The 25299-nt window shown below is 34.8% G+C and overlaps 1 protein-coding gene across 2 annotated transcripts in view; it reads left to right on the top strand.

Moving 5' to 3' along the window:
• Positions 1-25299, top strand: part of LOC149798080 (tyrosine-protein kinase Tec-like) — a 115056-nt gene that overhangs the window by 53262 nt on the left and 36495 nt on the right. For both annotated transcript variants that reach the window (XM_089963164.1, XM_089963163.1), the window contains exons 8-11: positions 6727-6786; positions 10233-10364; positions 19537-19730; positions 23222-23286. In XM_089963164.1, the coding sequence (XP_089819290.1) occupies positions 6727-6786; positions 10233-10364; positions 19537-19730; positions 23222-23286 (451 nt within the window). The remainder of the gene's footprint in view (positions 1-6726; positions 6787-10232; positions 10365-19536; positions 19731-23221; positions 23287-25299) is intronic.

Genomic DNA, 25299 nt, shown 5'->3' with positions numbered 1-25299 from the left:
GCGTCGAGGACCTGTGCTCACAAACAGGTGATTCAGGATTTGAAAGTAAGTGTAAATCTTAAAACTACATGCATGGCAGCTATCAGCAAGAAATCTGAATCAGTTATTCATGCTATGTCAGTTGCCTATTACTTGGCGAAGGAGAATATTGCTTCTCTAAAATATGGCTCACTGTTGGATTTTGTGGACTTTCTGGGTGTTGGCAACATGCGAGTAGGAGGAAATGCAACATATTTGTCAATGGCTTCTGTAGAGGAATTTCAGGTAAGTTTTTTTGTTTTATTTTCATTTTTTTCTATTGAAATTTAGATTGAAAAATGGTGTATACTAACAAGCAACCAAAACATGATCAGTTAGGTTCTGTTCAGTGCATATCTTGGGGGATCACTGTGTTACTAAAAATAGCACCTAGCCTCATGATCGGCCAATGAAATTGCATTCGTTAGCTCATTGTCATAACTTCCTGTCTGTTTTTAATGGTGGATAACATTTATCTTTTATATTTAATCTGGATTATTGGTACATGTTTTTTGTGTTTTTTGTTGTCCTGAAATTCTTTGCTGTCTAGACAGGCCACATTAAAGTATCACTGTAACGAGTTTTCATGTGTTTGAAATGATACAGTCACTGTTGTTTGAATAATTTGCTGAACAGGTAAGGAGTTGCTGTCAACATCACGATACCTTACAGTAGTCAGACAAATTCCACCGGTGGAAACATATATAATGCTTTAATAAATAAGTTATTATTATTTGCTCTGATGATCGTTGCAGCAAATGACGTTGACCCTGGTCTGCTTATATCACAACTGTGCACATGTAGGGACCCATCAATGATGTGTATAATATCACTGTTTTTTGTTTTTAATATCATCGTGTACACAGACAGGCATAATCACTTCCTTCATTACTATAATTGAATGACTTTAATTAACAGAGAGAGAGAGACTGTAGTGCCATATTATTTTAGCATTTAAACACCTTGATGGGATTTCTTAAAATGACCGAATTATCACAAGGCAACATCCTTTGACACTCCATGGTCTTAGGTTAAGGTTCTTGCACAATTTGCATCTGATTTTGGTCATTTTACTTTGGGTTTTAAAAAAAATACATTTGTTTTACATTTCACAAATACTTTAATAATACTAAAATAATAATAATAATGATAATAATAAAATACTTTTATACTTTGATTTATCATCAAGCTTTATTTTTTTTCCAGGATTGCATAGCAACAGTGATAGAATCTGAGTCAGTGCAGAAAGTACAATGTAGTCCATTCATTAGCATCTTAATTGATGAGAGTAAAGACATTTCAAATACCAAGAAGCTGGTAATTTATGCCAGAAACATTGAACCAACCATGTTTGTTTCTACAACTCATTTTCTTGGTAATGTGTCAGTGGAAGGCCAATCGCACACTGCTGAAGTTCTTTTCAAAGAAGTTGTCCAGTTCTTGGGAAAAAAATAGATTCCTCTTGAAAAAATTGATGGTTTTGGCAGTGATGGGGCATCAGTGATGACAGGTAGCAAAAGTGATGTAGCAACATGGATCCAAGAGAAAACCCCTCACTTGATCAGCATTCATTGTATGGCTCATAGATTGAATTTGTGTACCTCTCAGGCATCGAAAAACATTCCGTACCTCAAGGAAACCTTTGAAGGCACAGCAAAAGACCTGTATAAATCTGCCAACAGAACAGATGAATTGAAGAAAATCCAGAAAATTCTGGACAGTCCTCAACTGAAAGTCAGAGAGGTGCATGAAATAAGATGGCTGGCATTTTATGATGCACTATTTGCAATTTGTCACAGCTGGGGGCTCTCGTGAATTATTTCAAAAAGAATAACAAGACAAGTGTCAAGACTTGTTGAATAAACTCATAGACTACAGATTTGTGGCATGCCTGAATATTATGATGGATATCGTACCTCGCTTAGCACAGCTAAATATGCTTTTACAGAAATCTGACTTGGATATAGCAGCTCTCTCACCAGCACTTGATATTTTGAATTCTAACTTACAGAAAGCAGACACAGAAAAATCCTATCACCAGACCTGCATGTCTGAAAAATTTAAATCATCTGAGGATGGAGACAAAACTAGAATCACTTACAATGGTGTTGAACTCAAGTTACACAGGAGCACATTGAAAAAAGTTTCAGGTGATGTGTCTAACCTTTGCCACAAGTTTGTTACAAATTTGCAGGTGGAGATGGCTGCAAGATTTCCAAAGAGCAGCACACAGATGGCAACAGCATTTGAGATTCTTGGTCTACGTAACTTGACATTCCTATCTTCTGAAGAACAAGAAATGTATGGTTATGAAATTCTCTGTGATTATTTTGGTCAGGAGAAGAAATCAAAAGAAGCTATCAGTCCACCTTTGTGTGACCCAAAACATGTTCTGACAGAGTGGTCTCTTGCTAAGACAATCATTAAAAGAGAAATGTACCCTAGAGGCAAAACGTGCGGACTCTAGCAGATTGTACATCAATATCATGCAGACACATTTCCAAATCTTCTTCAATTAGCATTAGTGGCCATGGTTATGCCTTACCAAACCACTGACTGTGAGAGAGGATTCAGTAATCAAAATTGTACGAAAACTGCAGGAAGAAGCTGTCTAGAAGAAAGGTTCTTAACAGACTCATGATTTCAACTGAAGGACCTCCTCTGAGAGACTTCAACCGTAGCAAGGCATTGGTAGAGTGGAGGATGAGGAAGGACAGGAGGCTATTTAGGAAATAGTGATCATATTTGCAGAATAATGCAGTCACAATTACAGTCTGTCTGGATGCAGATGTATATATGTTTCAGTTAAGAGTTAACAGTAATAAAAACTGTATATATACTTTCCCTAATTAATTTTGAGCTTTGCACATTTCCTTCAAAATTATTTTTTGTCATCCATGAAAGGAAAATATGTGCTCTTCTGATCTTTCTTAGTATGGATTTTTGACCAATCAGATTTGAGCATGTGACATGCAAGAAGTACATGTCACTTTTGTTTAAGATTGGCCAGAGGAGTAACACTATTTGCAGTCTATGGTTTGATTCTTTAATGGTTAGTGTGTAGATAGAATGCTATTAGTAAACATAAGACTTTGATTTCAGTTTTAAATGTTATACTATAATATATAGAAGATATGAAATGCATTTAATGCACTTATTATACTTGCTATTGCTCTTTTTGAATACATTGAGGTTTTTTTAACACCGTACTGGAAGGCCCGCCTTATGGCTATGTTGCCTCCCCCCCTTTTTTTTTTCAGGTTCAGTGGGGGCAAGTACCCACATTTATCAAATCCTAGATGCAACCCTGCATTTGAATGTTAGCTCAGACTCACCATTTATAATCACAGTGTTTACCATTCGTAATTGATCTGGCTTCATGGAAATAATGGCGTTCCACCCTGCCTTAGTGTCCTTCTCTATACTCTCAAGGTTTTTTTTTATAGTCTTTTAGCTGATCAGGAGCCCACCCCTCTGCCTCTCTCCACATCACTAAAACATCTTAAATCTTTGTTGGTTTCTGTTCTGCTCATTTTTATTTTTATTTAAAATAGAATAAACTTGCAAAAAGATTGAATGACAAATTTCATTATTGAATTGAAGTCTTTGTATCAATACCTTTGTTACAAATAGGGCTCCTTCCTACAAGTGATCCTCTTTCCTTCCCCTATGTAAGAAAATCCATTTCATTAGTATTAAGTTTGCCTTTAACCTTCAGTTAACCTTCATTCTAGCTAGAGTATTATTGTTTATCATATATCATTCATTTTTACGTCATATACTGTTAATGCATTTCTTCCATGTTTGTGTTTTAAATAAAATCTTTTCATGCTTCATGCCTTTTTTTAATAGTCATGAGTTTTATCATGTACAGTTGTTAATTAAAGCATTTTTTCAAGTGTTTACAAACATTTATAAATTAACACATCAGGAGTAACTCCAGAGGAATTTCAATTTCTCAAGCTGTTTCCTTCAGTAGTAAAAATACTGCATCTGACCATACAGAATAGTCCAGCTCTTTCAGTCTTACCGTTTCATAGAGGAAATGTTTCTTTTTAATTAATGATTTTGTACAAAGACTGTAAGAGAATTTTGTGATTGCTAAAACTGACTGGCAATGATGATTGTTTGTATTTTTTTATGTCTAGATTAATTACATCTACCATATTTGCTGTAAGTCTTGGAACATGAAAAAAATAATTATATTTTTCATGTCCGAAGATTCGTGTGCATTTAATAATTATAGAATATTCAGTATCCCAACACTTATAGATGTAAAAAAAGTTGAGACAAAATTGGCAAGATCACCATACTGCGCACAGCAGTGACCAGCTTCTGTTAATTTACTAGGTCAATAGACTATTATAAACTACTATGATTGCCTGTCGAAGTGTATTCTGTATCGGTTTAATTGACTGGGAATGAGAAGATGGATCGTACATGAGTTTAAGATTGCTTTTTCAAAGAAGTCAGCAAAATAAACATAGTATGTTTAGGTGTAATTTGGCAATCTAATTACCATGCTGAAGAAACACAGAAAACTTTTTTAAAATTTCTCAGAATATATTTACCAAATAGACACATTGGTAATTTCTCAGAATATGCTTACCACATTGACACATTCTGAATTTTTCAAAATATACATACCAAATTGACAAATTAGGATTTTCTTGAACATATCTATCACATTGACACATTAGAAATATTACAAAATATACTTAACAAGTAGATACATTAGGAAATTCTCAGAATGTATTTACTAATTTGACACATTGAGAATTTCGTGAATGTCTTTATCAAGTTGATATTATTAGGAATTTTGAGAGTGAAGAACATATAAAATAGATCATGCAGATGAAGCAGTGGAAACAAGTAAAATTTAAAACGTTAAATTGTCCTTAGTTTTGATGCTATAGTCTTCTGTGGTAAAATCTTGTGCATAATTTTCACAAAATAAAATTCAGTATCAGTTTATGTATATATGTATGTATGTGTGTATGTATAAATCCATGTATGTTATATAGTACTCAAGAATTTGTTATATATACCAGACCTGTTAAAAAAGCCTTATGTTTCGACCAACACTATAATTTTCATATCGGAAAATAGAAGTGTCTGCTTAGAACTCCATAATCAATTTTCATAAAATAATTGATTTACTGAAACTATCTTGCATTTGACATCATCATAAGTGTTCAATGTACATTGCAACATTGGTTGATTTGCCTCAGGGCTTTTGTCTACAATATAAAGTGACCTCTGTAAGAGAACTATCCTGCCCTGACCAGACCTGGGAGTATATCATTCAGTTTCATGGGTAAAGAGGGATTCAAGCAAATAGTTGAAATCAACTTTGAAAAGACAAGAGAACTCTTTGACCCCTTCAATTTAAATGGTTTTGTTGAGCGAGTTTCCAGCTGTTATAATGGGCCAGTAGTCTACTTAAAATTACAATGTCATCTGGCCTCTTGCATATTGGTAATTCTGTAGCCATATAATAACTTGAAAACTGAATAAAAGACCAAATGTGGCAATATATTGGAGTTAACTTTCCAAAGTAAGTTGATGGGACTGGAGAAGATGGAGGAGAGGTAGAGATTAAACTTTGCAAGATTGACTACATCTGCTCTTAATCGAACAATGTCTGACAACAGTTACAAATTTGTTTGACCTCTGGCGTGTGTTTGTGAGCATGCATGCATGTGTTGATATATTTATGTGGGTTTGAAAATAGAAAACTGCTGTGGAAATTCAGATTTGATTTTTAAACAAGGACAGTTTTACATCAGTTCAGAGCAGGACTGTTTGTGATTTATATAGATGCAGTCAGTATGCAAAGACATGTATAGTGTTGGTAAAAAAATTCTCTGCTTTTTTTCCTCTATATCATTGAAAATCTTGTTTTTAAGACACACATGCTGTAACTCTTACATACATATTTTTCAGTGACCATGACAATTTTTTGGTGAGGATTGCAATATGGATGTTTCTGTTTTATTGGCTGGACAACACAGTGCTGCCCAGTTTACAGTGAAATATGTGTTTTTTTGACTGGACAACACAGTGCTGCCCATTTTATAGTCAAATATGTATGGTTTTGTTTGACTGAACAACACAGTGCTGCCCTATTTACAGTGAAACATATGGCTTTTATTGACTGGACAACACAGTACTGCCCAGTTTACAGTCAAACATGTGGTTTTTATTTACTGGATAACATGATACTGGTTTTTAGCTCTGTTGATGAGATGGTCTTTCATTGTTGTCTGTCATCCATGCATCCATCTGTTAGCACAAGTATTGCTATTGGTGCTCCTTGTAAACTACTTGAAGGATTGCCATTACATTTTATGTGTAGATTCATCCCATGGTCTGGTTGGTCATTTAATTTTTGCCAAGCAAAATGTACTTTGTGATGCACCCAACTGGTTCTAGTATCATTTGTTTGTATTTCATGTGGTTCATGATGAATCTTGTTCACACCTAGGATGAATAATAATAAAGCCAAGACAATTCATTCTACATGCTTGCTCAGCCTTTTGACATTTGAGTCAAGGTCACATGTTATAAAGCAATTCTTCCATTATGGGTTTGACATGTATTTCCAGCCCTCCTTCTCCTCTATTCCTTTCACCCTTTTCTACCAATTAATGTGAAATGGTGCTAATTAAAATGTTGTATTACATGATATGAACCTTTATCTTTCAGGGATAAAGGTTATGTTCCATCCAATTATGTGAAAAAGAAATTTGACCTTGAAAGTTATGAGTAAGTATTGTGATTTATTTTCTGGATCACAGTATTACTTTGGTGAAATTTGCATGTAATTACAAGTATGGTTTATATATATATATATATATATATATATAAAGATTACAAATCATATGGTGAATGCAAATAACAATCCTTTCAAGTGTACTGGATCCAGCAAGGGATCATGTGTGTCAGAGATTGATTAAGATAAATGCAATACACTGACAACAAACAGTGCAAAACTAGTATCTAACTAGCCTCAGCACTTTTGACTCTTTAATGAGTTTTTTCAAAGACAAATACAAAACATAGACGAGACAAACAAATTATTTGTTTGTCTTGTTTATGTTTTGTATTTGCCTATGAAAAAGACTCATTAAAGAGTCAAATGTGCTGAGGCTAGTTAGATACTAGGTTTGCACTGTTCATTGTCAGTTTATTGCATTTATATATATATGTATGTATATGTGTGTATATAATTTTTATATATATATTTTGTATTGACACAATCTTGTGTATATATATATATATATATATATATATATATATGAGATTGTGTCAACACAAAATCTTATCTTACATTGTGGACATAAAATATATGAATTTGGATTTTAAAAGGTAACACTTTGCATCCATGTGATGTAAAAATAATGATTGGGATGTAAGAACATGGCAAGTTGCATTGGAATTTAGCATTGCATTTTTTTTTTTTATGTTTCTATTTTTCTTATTCTTAATGAAATGGGAAACGTTTAGAATTACCAATGCCAAAACAAAATGTGTTTTCTCCAGTCCTTGTTTTATTGTTTTGTTTAAAAATATTCACTCAGTCCTGATCATTTTGACCTGCTGGGTCTGTTAATGTTGATTTTTACCCTGTTTTAGTCTGGTTACCAGTCTTTATTTTGCTAACTTAGTTGAAGAAATTCAGTTTCAGTACAGGGAGCCAAGGTATCTCAGTTGTTAGCGCATTAGACTTATAATTCAAGGATTGCTATTTCAGTACCAATCCAGGTCAGCCCAATTAAGCTAAAATAGTGTGTACTATGGAAAGGTGATTAGGTCTTATTTCCTTAGCCTGATATAGCCAGTAATGTATTAAAAGTACCATTAAAGCACCATTAAAGTACCATTAAAGTACATTAAAGCACCATTAAAGTACATTACAGCACCATTAATGTACATTAAGCACCATTAATGTACCATTAAAGTACATTAAACACCATTAAAGTGCCAATAAAGCACCATTAAGGTACATTAAGCACCATTATAGTAGTATTAAAGTATTATTAAAGTCGGCAAAACAAACATTAGAATGAGTATGAAGGGCTTGAGTAACTCCACTATCTTTCATATGCTTGTATTTTGACAGAACAACATGGTAAATGTATTTAGGGATGGTTTTAAGGATGATTTTGTCAGTGTCCACCAAAAATGTTTCCACCAATTGACACTTTGTTTTTAAAAAATGTATGGGTCCATCTCCAAGTTCTCTAGGTCAGTGAAACATCTTATTCTGAAATGTAAGGGTTTGGTTCAGCAGGTTAGAAGTCACCTTACATTCATCACCTCACTTTTATCAATGGTTGACACTTGCATTTTCCATTACTAATGTAATGTATTATGATAAACTTGACTGGACCCAGCAAAGAGGTAATACATTCATCATTACTGATGCAATCTTTGAGAAAACTGACTGGACACAGCAAAGAGGAAATGCATTCATCATTACTAATGTAAGCTTTGAGAAAACTGACTGGATCCAGCAGAGAGGGAATGCGTTCACCATTACTAATTCATGCTTTGAGAAAATTGACTGGACCCAGTAAAGAGGGAATGCATTCATCATCACTAATGCAAGCTTTGAGAAAAAAAACTGGACCCAGCAAAGAGGGAATGCATTCATCATTACTGATGCAAGCTTTGAGAAAAAAAACTGGACCCAGCAAAGAGGGAATGCATTCATCATTACTGATGCAAGCTTTGAGAAAACTGACTGGACCCAGCAAAGAGGGAATGCATTCATGTGCAAACCAGTCTCATCAAAGGAAAAGTTTGTTTAATCAAAGCCATCTTAAAAGACTAATTCTGGAATGATGAAAATACTCAACAACCACAAAAACTTAATCCACTTGATTTAAAACTGATTATAGGTATCCAGTTGGCAAAATCGTTCATCTCAGTGGGGTAGAAAATGTCTGAGATGGGGTTACATGGTTTAATATGGACCCAGGTTTCCCAATGTCTTAGAGAGTCATTGTATACCATATCCCTGTGTTACTTTTTACATGCCTCTGTATATGAGAACTTTAAAAACTTGCAGCATTACTGCAGAGTGATGCAAATTTTTAAATTTTGCAGTAAGAAATATCATATGGCCATACTCATTGATCTACTTAGTTATTATGTGACACAGGACAAAACATTTTTAGTGTATGCAGTCTAGAATGTATGCATAGAAAAGTGTGACCTCGTGTGTGTGAATATATGACACATCAGCTTAAAATCAAAATCTGATACATTGTTTTTGTATTTTAGACTGTTATCATATTATGTTGAAGCCCATTGAGCTGTAAAACTTTATTAGTCTACCCCAAAACTTTGAAAGCTTAAAAGAATAGATTTTGATGAAATTTCATCTAAATATGTGTTATGACTAGACAGCGTTCTTTGAAATATTTTTCTCATTTTTGATGACTGGTGATAATTTGTTTCTCACATTATGGACCATTCCGGTGGTGTAATGGTTAGTTTTTCTGCCTTGGATGCAGCAGGTCGCTGGTTTGAACTCCAGCAGTCATACCAGAGACTTATAAAAATGTTACTTGCAGCTACCTCACTTGGCACTTGGCATTAATAGGCTAGTGTTAGGATTGGTTGACCTGGTGTCAGGATAATGTGAATGGGTGGGACATGATGCTACATGTCTGCGGCATGATGCCCTGGTGCTAGACATCACTATAAACTGTCACACTGCAGGCATTGTGGCAATATGACTGAAAAATTGTTATTATAGCTACTATAAAAATCCAAATCACACACACACTTGGATTATGCTAAATTTAAACAAAAGGGTGCATACTGTTCACTTTTTTAATCTATATATAGTTTCACCATTGATAGAAAATAAGCATGCAATGTACATATTTCAATTTTGTACAGTTATTTCTTTAACAAACTATCATATTTACTCACTTAGAAGTCCAGTCGAGCTACGTACTTCAGAGTTCCAGATCTGTTGTTGCATGATGTGATTGGCAGATATTGGTCTGTGCAGTTTTTTAGGCGTATTCAGTATAGTAAACAACATAGACCCTGATCTGTTTGTACACGACATGCTGGCAGATCAAGAGCCTGTGTTGTTGGCATTTGGACCTTACTTATAAGTGAGTAAATGGGATATCTGCTTATTAATAAATACAGGTAAATTAAATATGACTTATAACTGATGATGGTTCTAGGTGGTACTATAAGGGTGTAACTAGAGAGAGGAGTGAGGCAACTTTAAAAGCTGATGGGAAAGATGGCTGCTTCATGGTGAGGGACTCTAGCACACCGGGCATGTACACTATATCCATATTCTGTGGTGAAGGGTAAGTGATTGTAGTCAGAGAGTTGAAATTATTTGGAAGCTTTACCCATAAATGTACTGCATTGTCCGTTATTTTTTATGCACATTTTATCTTCAGATATATTGCATTGTCTGTCAGTTTTGACACATTTACCATCAATATGTTGCATTGTCTGTCATTTGTGACACACATTTACCATAAATATACTGCAATATCTGTCATTTTTGACAGAAATTACAGCATTATCTGTCATTTTGACACAAAATTACCTTAAATATATTGCATTATCTGTAATTTTTAACACATATTGACCACAAATAAATTGCATTATCCGTCATTTTTGACACATTTTTTATTGGCTTGGAGGGATATTAAGATGTCAATTCTCTTCTGCACTGCAAACACTTTGAGGAAAAAAACATAGATTGATCTGGCCCCTACCTAACCGAATCCTAAGTTTTCAGATTGTTTTCTTTGAAATTAATTTCATTTTCCATGAGTTTTAGGACATTCAAAAAGAAAATTATATTTTGCCATCTGAAAACATAGGGTAAAGATTTTAGTGAAGTACACCACTCCCTCAATAACTTGCACCCTGATAACTCGCGAACCCGCTTATAACATGGTGTCAGGTGTGGATCCCATTTTTAAACCCCAAAATACCCAAAAAAGTTGTCCCTATTGTTGAACTTGAAGAAAATCGCGATCAAAATTGGTAACGGAAACTTTGATGTAACGCTCGTTTTATCATTGAAAACAATAGATAGGACCTGGAAATTTTAATCAACACTATGAAATATCAAATTTAAAAATAACTCATACAATTTTTTACATTTTCTTTCCAAACGACATTCCTAGTACACCGCAATTAATGATATGTAAGGAAATTTCTATCAATGAAAATGTCACTTACGCCAAGTGGAGGCAGTACTTTAATAAATAAATACAAATTAAATAATATTTTTTATCAATTGAAATTTGTGTTCTAGTTCCATCTTTTAGTTCCTTTTACGTGTAATCGTCATAAGTGCAATGTGTCCTCTTGTAATTAAACGTAAAATGCGTCAATCTACCATAACAACTATGTCCGCAAGCATTTCTCTTAGAACCTAATTAAGTGCCGACCGTGTTTTGATAACTGACCTGCGAAAGTATTTGTTGTATTGTTGTACTGAATTAAAAGCTGGCCTCCTTTATATTATCACATTAATTATGTCTTTTGACTAAAAAAAAGAAGGTGGAATAAAAGAAAAGTTAAAAGGCACAAAAACTTAAAATCTAGCGGCCTCGGTCATATGTTGGGTGAACTCACTTCATTTGATCAGTCGAACACTGTAATAAATGTTATTGTGTATGTAACAGAAACTACCTTAAATTAACTGACTCTGTCATAACTGTGATCAAAGAAAACAAGGCAGCCGAGTGAAATGAATACTTTGTAAAATAAAGAGCTTGATTTCACAGATATGGACCATTGTGGGCAAGCGAGTTTCAGAGAATTCTTGATCTGGCATTTAGAGATATCCTCAGGGATGATAAGAAATTTCATTATTACTTCCAAGGAAATCACGACATTAACATTGTACTAATTGAACAATAAAAAATTCAGTTTCGACATAGACATGTCATGAAATAAATGTCACGTGTTTTTGAGAGAAAAAAGGAATCTTCTTTGGTGGTGTATAACAGTTAGTCTAGTTTGCAAATTGCAAATTGTGGACTACCGATTTGACAAGATACTATTAAATACCAATACGGGAACCAGACTCGTCAAGAAAACAAAAAGCAGTGATGTAATACAGATTTTTCTCATACATGTGATGGTTGTTCAGACCAGTTGGAACGATCTTTCATATGTTGGATATTTTGAGAGAAAAAAATGTTATTTAAACATTATAACGAAAAACTTCATTAGAAAAAGCGCATTATTAAAAATTATTATCGAAGTGATTGTAAAATGAGGATTTAGTCATTAAACAGCGCAGTTCCCTAACGCCGCGCCCCCCCCCCAAGTTTTCTCGGTGTCAAAGTGATTTTTTTCTTCAATTTTTGGAGGTCCTTCGGTATCTCGTGCCTCCCTTATAGTGTGGTCTATGTTTGTGGACCCTGTTGTGCTATAGTTATCGAGGGAGAGGTGTACATGCATTTGTAATAAAGAATAATTTTGGTGGAGATAAAATATTTACTTTGTTCTGCCTACAAAAGTAGTATTATAATTACTGTGAAATTGATCATATCAATAATAATTATTGTCATTTATGATAACTAGCTGATCTGAAGTTTATCCTTCAGTCTCTGTGGTGGACTTTCATTTTTTGCTCATTGAAGATGATATTATCAGCGCTAATTATATTTTTGGATGAAAGTTGAGTTTGTGATGAATCTATGAAGTTTGTTATGTGCATGATGTTTAGGTCTACCAGTTGTAGATGAGGAGGAGAGTTATGGGATGGCCTGTTGTTCATTTTGTCTGTCCGTTCATTAGTACAAGTTTGTTATAGCTTTTCCTTCTAAACTACTAGGAGGATTGCCATCAAACTTACACATGCATTCATCCGAAGCTCTAGTTGGTCCAAAATGAAGAAACAGTGTTCAGTAGACATCCAGTATGGCCACAAGGAGCGGCCATCTTGAAAATCCTGTTGTTGAAAGAGTGAAAATATCAGTGTCACAAAAACACTTATCATGATGTCTAGTTGGTTATAGATGAGTATGATGAAAGCAGGACATCCAGTATGGTCACTACAGTGGGTCCCGAGTGGTCTAAAGCGCTCTCTGTTACGGATCACTGCCATCTCACCTCTGTCTGCGTGGGTTCGAGTCTCGGATTCAGCCAATGTGGGTATGTGAGAAAGCTTGCCAGTAGCATTCTTGTGGGTCAGTGGTTCTTTCTGGGGGTTTTCCAGGTTCTTCCTCCACCGCTAATACTGGCCGCCATGTATAGCCTATCGTGTGCTGAAAAATGGTGTTAAACCCTACAACAACAACAACAACATGGTCACTACAGAAGCAATCTTGAAAATCTTTTTGTTGCTACTCATTCAGAATGGTAAGTTTTATCTGCATGGGTTTTTGACCAGAAAACTGCCTAGTTTTAAAAAAGTTGTGCTGTGTTCATCTTGAAAATATTATTGCTGTTCCTAATAAACAAAATCATATCAATACTGGGTTTTCGTCAGGAGACTTATTATGATGTCCAGTTAGTACAGAATGAAAATGGTCAGTCTGACAAATCAGTATGACCACTTTGGCAGCCATCTTAAAAATCTTGTAACTGCTACTCCTAAATGGAAAGTCATATCAGCAGAAAATCGTGTTATCACTACTGTAGGCAGATATTATTTATGATTTGTTCATATTTTGGAGAGAGAGAGAGTGGAGAAGAAAAAGAAATGTGAATAAAATATCTAAGGCCACATATATTTATAACTGGGAAAAGAAAGGTGTTCCATTGACTTGCCGTCATATCAGCATAGAGTAGCTAGTAGGTCCTGAATGAATTTTGGTACTGATCAGAGCTCATATATGGCTGCCACAGTGAACATACTAAAATATTGTCACCAATTCTCAGGAATGGATGGTCATATTATCATGGTTTTCACGAAAAGTCTTTTAATGACATCAAGTTGTCCTAAATGCAAATACTGGTAATCTTACATCCAGAATGGTTTGATGGTAGCCAGTTAGAAAATCTTATAACTGGAGAATATCAGAGATGTCTTCAGGCAAGAATATATCGTCTTGTATTCTTGGATATTCTTTTTGCAGACAGCAGAGCATCTGCCCCTTTGGACTCTTGTTTAAAAACTTGGGTAATATTGTGATACCTTCTGTCTGTTGGAGCCTCTGTGTTGAGCATCTGTCCCTATGGACTCTTGTTTGAAACACTTGTTGAATACTGATATTGAGATACTTTCTGTCTGTTGGAGCCTCTGTGTTGAGCATCTGTCCCTATGGACTCTTGTTTAAAACACTTGTTGAATATTGATATTGAGATACCTTCTGTCTGTTGGAGCCTCTGTGTTGAGCATCTGTCACTATGGACTCTTGTTTAAAACACTTGGGGAATACTGATATTGAGATACCTTTTGTCTTTTGGAGCCTCTGTGTTGAGCATCTGTCCCTTTGGACTTTTGTTTAAAATACTTGGGGAATAAATATTGTGATACCTTTTGTCTTTTGGAGCCTATCTTGAGCATCTGTGGTAGGTGTGTCTCTGGTGCTGAACATCTGTGAGAGGGGAATCTCTGGTGTTGATCTGTGGGAAGGGTATCTCTGGTAGAGGGATCAGGGGTCAAATATATAACTGCATTTAGAATGACATTTCAGATAGATCTAATCCAAACTTTATATATGCAGTCATAGCAGAAAACTGTCATGTGTGTGTCAGATTGTTCATAATTTGTATTGGGTGACTGTCAGGGAAGTGGGTGGTGGAGGGGAAGGGGCTATAGGTTTGTTATATGCAGTGCAGTGTTTGTTAGTCATTGTAGTTGATTGAGTTCAATGATCCTAACTTAACATCATTGACTGTAACAGTGTACCAAGCCTGGTCAAATATAGTGAAACTTTAGACCATTTGTTCCCAGCATTCAGGCTCAGATCCCAGAGATTGTTGAAATAGTACAGTGGTATGAGTTGATTGCATGTGAACATCCGTAAATCTCAATGAACTGTTGTATTAACATAAGTGTATGAGATGAATTCATGTTGTCATCAGTAAATCTCAGAGGACTGTTGTATTAACATATTTGTATGAGATGAATAGATGTTGACATCAGTTAGTTTCCTTGGACTGTTGTAGTAACACAAGTTTATGAGCTGAATATATGTTGACATCAGTAAATCTCAGTGGACTGTTGTAGTAACATAAGTGTATGAGTTGAATGCGTGTTCAGCACATCTCAGTGGACTGTTCAGTAACATAATTGTATGAGATGAATTCATGTTGACATCAGTAAATCTCAGAGGACTGTAGTAGTAACATATTTGTATGAGATGAATTTATGTTGACATCAGTAAATCTCAGTGGACTGTTTATGAGATGAATTCATGTTGACAACAGTAAATCTCAGTGGACTGTTGTAGTAACATAATTGTATGAGTTGAATGCGTGTTGACAACAGTAAATCTCAGTGGACTATTGTAGTAACATAATTGTATGAAATGAATTCATGTTGACATCAGTAACTCTCAGTGGACTGTTGTAGTAACAAGTGTATGAGGTGAATTCATGTTGACAACAGTAAGTCAGTGAACTGTTGTATTAACATAAGTGTATGAGATGAATTCATGTTAACATCAGTAAGTCTCAGTGAACTGTTGTATTAACATAAGTGTATGAGATCAATTCATGTTCACATCAGTAAATCTCAGTGGACTGTTATAGTAACATTAGTATATGATATGAATTCATGTTGACATCAGTAAATCTCAGTGGACTGTTGTATTAACATATTTGTATGAGATGAATTTATGTTGACATCAGTAAATCTCAGTGGTCTGTTGTTGTAACATAATTATATGAAATGAATTCATGTTGACATCAGTAAATCTCAGTGGACTGTTGTAGAAACATAAGTGTATGAGACGAATTCATGTTGACATTAGTAACTCTCAGTGGACTGTTATAGTAACATTAGTATATGATATGAATTCATGTTGACATCAGTAAATCTCAGTGGACTGTTGTATTAACATATTTGTATGAGATGAATTTATGTTGACATCAGTAAATCTCAGTGGTCTGTTGTTGTAACATAATTATATGAAATGAATTCATGTTGACATCAGTAAATCTCAGTGGACTGTTTTAGAAACATAAGTGTATGAGACGAATTCATGTTGACATTAGTAACTCTCAGTGGACTGTTATAGTAACATTAGTATATGATATGAATTCATGTTGACATCAGTAAATCTCAGTGGACTGTTGTATTAACATATTTGTATGAGATGAATTTATGTTGACATCAGTAAATCTCAGTGGTCTGTTGTTGTAACATAATTATATGAAATGAATTCATGTTGACATCAGTAAATCTCAGTGGACTGTTTTAGAAACATAAGTGTATGAGACGAATTCATGTTGACATTAGTAACTCTCAGTGGACTGTTATAGTAACATTAGTATATGATATGAATTCATGTTGACATCAGTAAATCTCAGTGGACTGTTGTATTAACATATTTGTATGAGATGAATTTATGTTGACATCAGTAAATCTCAGTGGTCTGTTGTTGTAACATAATTGTATGAAATGAATTCATGTTGACATCAGTAAATCTCAGTGGACTGTTGTAGTAACATAAGTGTATGAGATGAATTCATGTTGACATTAGTAAATCTCAGTAGACTGTTATAGTAACATTAGTATATGATATGAATTCATGTTGACATCAGTAAGTCTCAGTGGACTGTTGTATTAACATATTTGTATGAGATGAATTTATGTTGATATCAGTAAATCTCAGAGGTCTGTTGTTGTAACATAATTGTGTGAAATGAATTAATGTTGACATCAGTAACTCTCAATGGACTGTTGTAGTAACAAGTGTATGAGATGAATTCATGTTGACATTAGTAAATCTCAGTGGACTGTTATAGTAACATTAGTATATGATATGAATTCATGTTGACATCAGTAAGTCTCAGTGGTCTGTTGTATTAACATATTTGTATGAGATGAATCTATGTTGACATCAGTAACATGTCAGTGGTCTGTTGTTGTAACATAATTGTATGAGATGAATTCATGTTGACATCAGTAACATCTCAGTGGACTGTTGTAGTAACATTAGTATATGAGGTGAATTCATGTTGACATCAGTAACATCTCAGTGGACTGTTGTAGTAACATAAGTGTATGAGCTTAATATATGTCATCTTCACAAGCCAAGATTCCAGTATGATAACCCTATATTTTAGTGCTTTGTCCTAGCAACATATATTGGATTTCATGAGTTGCCTCCCCTTAGTATGTAATGCCAACTCACCAATGGCGTGTAACAGCAGTGCATTGTCTATCAGCTAAGACTAGTGGAGGCAGTTGACTTCAAAATGATGCATTGTAAGTTTAACATCGAAAGTATTCCTACGTACCAGAGAGAAGCCGTTGCATGTTTATTTGAGTGAAATGTATTTGTAGAACATGGACTGGCAGTGGAAAATTGCTTATTTATGAGTTCACTCAAGTTGTGTTCTCCCCTTGTCTCGATCACATAGGAACAGTGTTCAGATTTGTACAACTTAATTTTGTTCCTTATCACAGAAATATCTGCTCAATATGCCAAGGTGTAGTTAGGGTTAATATGCCAAGGTGTAGTATTGAGGTATCAGTACAGTAGTATTGAGGTATACGAGTACAGTAGTATTGAGGTATCAATACAGTATTATTGAGGTATCAGTACAGTAGTATTGAGGTATACGAGTACAGTAGTATTGAGGTATCAATACAGTATTATTGAGGTATCAGTACAGTAGTACTGAGGTATATGAGTACAGTAGTATTGAGGTATATGAGTACAGTAGTATTGAGGTATCAATACAGTATTATTGAGGTATCAGTATAGTAGTATTGAGGTATCAATACAGTAGTATTGAGGTGTCAGTACAGTAGTATTGAGCTATAAGTACATGTGGTATTGAACTTGTTCTTTTTGTTATTGTAGGTTTTAATGCCATTTTTCAGCACACAATAGGCTATACATAGCGGCCGGTATTAATGGTGGACGAAGAACCCGGGAAAACCCAGGAAAGAACCACCAACCCTTGAGAAGCTACTGGCAAGCTTTCTCACATACCCACATTGGCCGTATCTGAGACTCGATAAGCATAAATTCACACCCAATTTAGGGATTCTTTCACTCCTGTATTTTGAGAAATAAATAATTATTATTAATTTTTTGCTATTTCTTGTTGCGGAGTTTAAGTCTCTGCAGCCATAACACGGGACTGATGGCAAAAGGAAAAGATCAATGAGTAAAATGCTGCACTGGCGACAGATATAATTGTGATTGAGATTTTTTCCATTTGCTTTGTATTTATACACAGTAGTCGGTACTTCAGAGGTTATCAGTTTTCTATGAAGGTTCAGCAAAACTATTGTATTGGTATATGTATAAAAAAACAGAAGGATTAGCCATACAATTAATTGTATCTGTTCTATTCACGTCTTCAGAAGTCGGTCAGTTGTAGGTATAGTGCGGTAGCATGATTGACTGTATCGCAGCATACAGTACTCAGCCCAGATGTCAGCATAAGCAGATTATGATGTAACAATGCACTGTAAAGATGGGGTTGTCAATAAGAACAAAGGATCGTTTGTGTAACAGATTGATTCCAGTGCATTGCTTAGTCATGTTTGTGGCTTCCTTTCGCTCTCCATTTTAATTTATCCAGTCTAGATCCATGATTGTATGTACAAATTAAATAACCAAAAAGTATGTCGCCAAAAAAATCGCCAGATGGGATATTTTTGTCGCCAATAAGGAAAAAAAATCGCAATTTGCAACATTGGCGAAGCCCAGGACGATCCCTGATAACCTGAATGTATGTTGACATCTATGACAGGATAGTTGCCACCTTGTTGGCATAGCAACCTCGCTGTCATACAAAATCTTGGGCTTTAAAAATGAGTTTTGTAAACTTGAGTCTTGATTAATTAGACCTGGTGTAGTTGTCAACACCATTACATTTTGTATACTTTTGATTATGCTATGGATGGAATAGTAGCTAAAAATGCATACAAACACATACATACATACATACACACATACATACATTAGATACATACATACATACATATATACATAACATATATACATACATACCATACCGTACCATACCATACCATACCATACCATACCATATGTCTCTCAAAAATGTCCATATCCTATAACTTTTAAGTGTAATTTTTCATGATGAGAATCATAACACCTTGCTTAAACTTAGCAGGTATCCTGACTGTAAAATGGCCAGTATGCACTAAAAATTTCCATAGCCATTGACCTATTAAGTTGCACACTTTTATTAAGGTAGCACTTCAAAACAAGAAAACAGACATGCATTTTGTCTGTAAAATAGCCACTAAAATTTAATTTAAGATATACCCTACTAGTTAGTTAGGCAGTGTAGGGAAAATTTGAATTCAAAATCGGGATAGTTAACACGTTATTTTTTCAACAATACCAGGGGAGGTATGGTGCGGCATTATCACATCAAGAAGTCATCTGATGACAAGTTCTATCTAGCTGAGAAGCATCAATTTGCTACCATCCCAGAACTGGTGTACTACCACAAGCACAACTCAGGAGGCATCGCAACTCGACTCAGGAATCCACCAATAAGGAACAAGAATGCTCCTGTCACTGCTGGCTTTGGAAGCAGTAAGTTTTCCCCATCTGGTTATTTAAATCTCAGATGTAGATGAGGGTAAACTAGACATGGGTACCTTATTTTGTTTTCCTATACAATACAGCATGATGAATAGTTGAATGTGGATCATCCAGCTTGTTTCTTATTATGAATTTGCTTCATGCTCCCAAAAAATGAAACTCAAATTGGTAAATAGTGGACATTTTTATTTTTGAGTAGATGTAAGGTTCTGTTTTACAAGTGAAGTGGAAACATGACTTGATTGACAGTCTGAAACATTTCCGCAAGTGAATTGAAAACATGATTTTGCCTGATTGACAATATGAAAGTTTCCATGAATGAAGTGGAAAAATGACTTTGAAGGACACTATGAAACATTTCCATGAATGAAATGGAAACATGGCTTTGTCTGAGTGACATATCAAACATTTCTATTATTGGAGTGGAATCATGACTTTTCCTGAATGACAGTATGAAACATTTTCATGAGTGAAATGGAAACATGACTTTGCCTGAGTGACAATATGAAACATTTCCATGAGTGAAGTGGAAACATTACTTTTCCTCAATGACAGTATGAAACATTCCATGAGTGAAATGAAAACATATCTTTGTCCAGTTGACAATATGAAATGTTTCCACTTGAAATACATTTCTTTATGTCTGCTCAAAGAACAGAGATTTTCTTTTATTATGTATCTGATGGAGAAATTGTCAATTTGCATGAATAACATATGCAGTCAAATAAGCCACATTACTACAACATTTATAAAAAGATGTTCCAGAATTCTTTAATAATTTGGAACAAAATAACTTGTACACACTTTTCTCCTTCATCACTTACTTTAAATGATGTTGTTTGTTTAATTAGTTACTGTTTTTATGAAGCAAATAATTTTTACTAACACATTTTTTGCATGGATTGATACTGTGAACATTATTGTGGTGGGTGTACTATCACAGAGCAGTCGAATTAGACCTGAGTCTTGAGAGCATAGCATCTTTAAATGATTGTGAGTTTACTTGTCTAGGTGTGCATGTTATTTCATTATTTTAGCATTCATATATGAATTATATGGCTTTGAGAAGCTGGCAGTCTAGTTCATTAATAGAAGCTTTGCTCAAATTTGTATAGTCACCTGATTTGCAGATCAACACTTGTCAATTCCAAATATTTACAAATATTGGGACTGCTCCGGTGGCCAGGTGGTTAGAGCATCTGCCTCAGATGCGGGAGGTAATGGGTTCAAATCCTGGCCGAGTGATACCAAAGATTTGTAAATATGGTACCTACAGTTGCCTCGCTTGGCGTTCAGCATTAAGAGGTTAGTGTTAGGACTGGTCGGCCTGGTGTCTGGATAATGTTACTGGGTGGGACATGATGCTACATGTCTGCAGCATTATGCCCCAGTGCTAGACAACACTATAAACTGCCACACTGCAGACATTGTAGAGATATGACTGAAAAATTCTTAAAGTTACATTAAAAATCCAAATCACACACACATACAAACATTGGTGTGACCTGTGACACAGAGAAGATCTATAACATTGACTCCATACTTACCTGTGACACAGAGGATCCTTAACATTGGATATTTGCTATTGACAGAGAATATCCATAACATTGACTGCATACTTACCTTTGACACAGAGAAGATCCATAACATTGACTCCATTCTTACCTGTGACACAGAGAAGATCCATAACATAGACTGCATACTTACCTGTGACACAGAGAACATCCAAGACATTGATTTTATACTTTACTGTGACACAGTAAAGATCCATAACATTGACTGCATACTTTCCTGTGACACAGAGAAGATCCATAACATTGACTACATACTTACCTGTAACACAGAGAAGATCCATAATATTGACTGCATATTAACCTGTGACACTGAGGATATCCATAACAATGATTGCATACTTACCTGCAACACTGAGGATATCCATAACAATGATTGCATATTTACCTGCGACACTGAGGATATCCATAACAATGATTGCATACTTCTGACTTGATAAATTATACATTTTAATCTAAACAGCATAATTCAGTACTTGAAGGATTAAAAAAGATATATTTGTTTATAAATAACAATAAAATCCCACCATTTGGTTCATAATTTATCGACAGAAACACCTTTCCTGCTGACAAAATCTGACCCTTGGGTAGGATTTCCTTATCCTGCACAATCATTTTTTGGCGATCATATCTACACATGCCTGTCTGGTTCTAATTTGAGCAATTGACTTTAGAAACTACACTGTGACCATGTGTTTTGTTATCACTTTGGTTAGATTTTACAGAGATTTTTGGGTTGATTATGGTGCAGATACAAGCACGAATCCCAGTATAACTGGACCTTAAGCTAAAAAAATTTAAAAGTCTTGCAGAAATATACGTTTTTGCAATTTACTGCTGAAATTTTTTTCCATTGTTTTGGATTTTTTAAAACAAAAATGGGGCTATGGAGAACTCAAACTCCAATCCTTGTTTACATTTTTACAGATTTAGCCAGTTCTGTTAATTTTATAATTATAACTTTTTTGTACATTTTTTAATTTTGTAAAATGTACACATTTTTGTAAATCTCATTGTTCCATCTCATTTTAGTATCCCCTAAGGTTTACTGAAATTTTAAGATGTACCTAGGATTTTCCTTACCTATCAAATTGGTTGTGTTCTAATTATCCCACATATCCATTAAATGTTGAGTTGTCCAATGGTAATTTACTTGGTCATAGTACAGTTGGTTATACCTTCAATGTTTTCTCCAGGATGCATGATAATGCAAATTCCTACTAAACTGAATGAATCCCACCTCCATTCTGTACAAGTAAATGACTGCTACACAAAAATTTCTGTGATCTGTACAAAATCTGTAGCCTTCGTTAATGTTAATTGTCTCAATCAGATCATGTAGGTGCTTGGATTCTATATAAATCACCAAACTCAAATGCTTATTTAACTTAGATTTTGCTTTTTAGCAATAAGATGATATCATTGATTATATACGTTTGAAAAGCATTTTAAGAGGTTGTAAATGGCAGAAATCTAGTTTTCATTATTCAAAGACCGGTGCTATTGTTACATGGAATTTTAGTTCGTATTCTGTAATGTCATTGTAATAATGCATGAACGCTGCCATTGTGCTGATAATAGGGATAAACAGTGGTAGGTTTTATCTTTATTCATTGCACATGTTAGTTGAAATGCAAGTGGTAAGTGCTTAGTTTATACTGTTCTTATGTGGAAACAATGATTTGTGCCTTAAAAAAAAATTGAAATTTCCCCCTCTCACTTCCAAGAATGAGAGAACTGGAAATCTCCCACGTTGTCAGAAACCAGTAGAAATGACTGCTTCATTGTTATATCAGATAAGGAATTGGATAAATAAGCACAAAACTTTGCCAGTCTAAACACTTTTTTTCAAACTTTTTAAGTTTGTGATTATACCACCTAGTCTAGCCTTTTGTCTTTACAATTTTTCAGGTAAATGGGAGATTAATCGTGATGAATTAGAAATTTTTGAAATGCTTGGAGCTGGCTGCTTTGGTGTAAGTATCAAGCCATTTTGAACATAAATACAGGTAGACTTTGATGTAAGTATCAAGCCATTTAGAACATAGATACAGGTAGATGTAAGTATCAAGCCATTTAGAACATAAATACAGGTAGACTTTGATGTAAGTATCAAGCCATTTAGAACATAAATACAGGTAAACTTCGATGTATCATTTCATTTAGAGCATAGATACAGGTAGATGTAAATATCAAGCCATTTAGAACATAAATACAGGTAGATGATGTAAGTATCAAGCCATTTAGAACATAAATATGGGTAAACTTTGATGCAAGTATCTAGCCATTTAGAATATAAATACAGGTAGACTTTGCAAGTATCAAGCCATTTAGAACATAGACCACATCAAGTTTGGCCATGTCTATCTGGTCCTCACTGGAAATAGTATGTATGTTATATCCAGGATGGCTATGTCTATCTGGTCCTAACTGGAAATGGTATGTATTGGATATCCAGGATGGCCATGTCTGTCTGGTCCTAACTGGAAATGGTATGTATCAGATATCCAGTATGGCCATGTCTAACTGGAAATTGTATGTATCTGATATCCAGGATGGCCATGTCTATCTGGACCTAACTGGAAATGGTATGTATTGGATATCCAGTATGGCCACCATGGGAGCCATCTTGAAAATCTTATTGTCACTGCTTTAAAGCAGAGCGTTATATCAAGATGGGGTTTTCATTGGAAGACCTCATATAATGTATTTTTAGTTCTAAATTAAAAGGGTGCCAGATGGCCAAGCAGTCTAAGGACAGATAACTCCAACATCTCACATCTGTCTGCATGAGTTTGAGTTTTAACTCGACCAGTGTAAGTATATGAGAAAGCTTGCCAGTAGCTTCATGTTGGTCAGTGTTTCTTCTTCCACCAGATATACTTACTGTCATGTATGGCCTCTCATGTGCTGAAAAAATGGCATGAACTCCACTAAACTAAATTAAACTGAGGCATATTTGACATTCAGTATGAACATGATGGTGCTCTTCTTGAAAATCTTGTTATTTCAACTCTTAAATGAAAAGTCATTTTGACATGGGGTTTTCATCAGAAGAGTTATTCTGACATCTAGTTAGTTATAAATGAAAATGATGCAAATAAACCCTCATTATGGCTATTCTCTCACAGTAAATGTGCAACTATAAAGTTGCAAATGAATATAGTGTTTATCCTGTTTGCTTGTGGGTTCATTCATTTGTTTGTTATACCCACAGTATCACTGACTGTGAGAATTGGTATAAGGATGCATCTGAAAGGAGAGTAACTCTGGTATAGGTCAATGGTACCTACTTTTGATGCTGAAATGATCTTTTGTATTTTCAGCTATCCATTCATTGTACTCTCATTATCTTTGTCTCAAGCACATGAAAATTGTTGTGGATCTGCAACAAGAAGAATGAGGCATCCATGCTCAAACTAGGTCACTGTGCTTGAGTGATGTGATTTGGTTGGACAGTTGTTTTTCTAAAGCACTTTTAGCACTTTATTTGTCTATATCATGCAGAGATAACTGCCTTTCCCAAATGTATATTGTGGCAGTCTAGGCTGGCCATGGCTAGTATCAAACCCAAAAGCCTTGGATTGTGAGCCTAACACTCTGCCACTATATTTCTATTTTCAGCTATTAGTGTATTACATATTGTGAATCTTGAACAAAACTAATGAAACTTTATTTCAACCCTACCCCAGATGAAGCTTTATTGCCACCCTACCCCTGAAGAACTCCCATTGTCATGTCATCAATCCTTTGCAGTTAACTCCCTTTGTTGTGTCATCAATCCTTTACAGCTAACTTCCTTTGTCATGTCATCAATCTTTTACAGTTAACTCCCATTTTTGTATCGTCAATCATTTATAGCAGTCTCTATTTTATATCCAAATGTGCTCATGTTGGTAAAGAGATTCATTTTTACTAGTGAGCACCATTTTCATTATTGCAAGGGAGCTAACCATTGGTAAGCTGTGATAACTTTGGTCCAGTCCATT

This window comes from Sinohyriopsis cumingii, chromosome 6, assembly GCF_028554795.1.
Source record: "Sinohyriopsis cumingii isolate HCF-2022 chromosome 6, ASM2855479v2, whole genome shotgun sequence".
Lineage (NCBI taxonomy): Eukaryota > Metazoa > Mollusca > Bivalvia > Unionida > Unionidae > Sinohyriopsis > Sinohyriopsis cumingii.
This window is presented reverse-complemented; position numbering and strand designations above follow the sequence as displayed.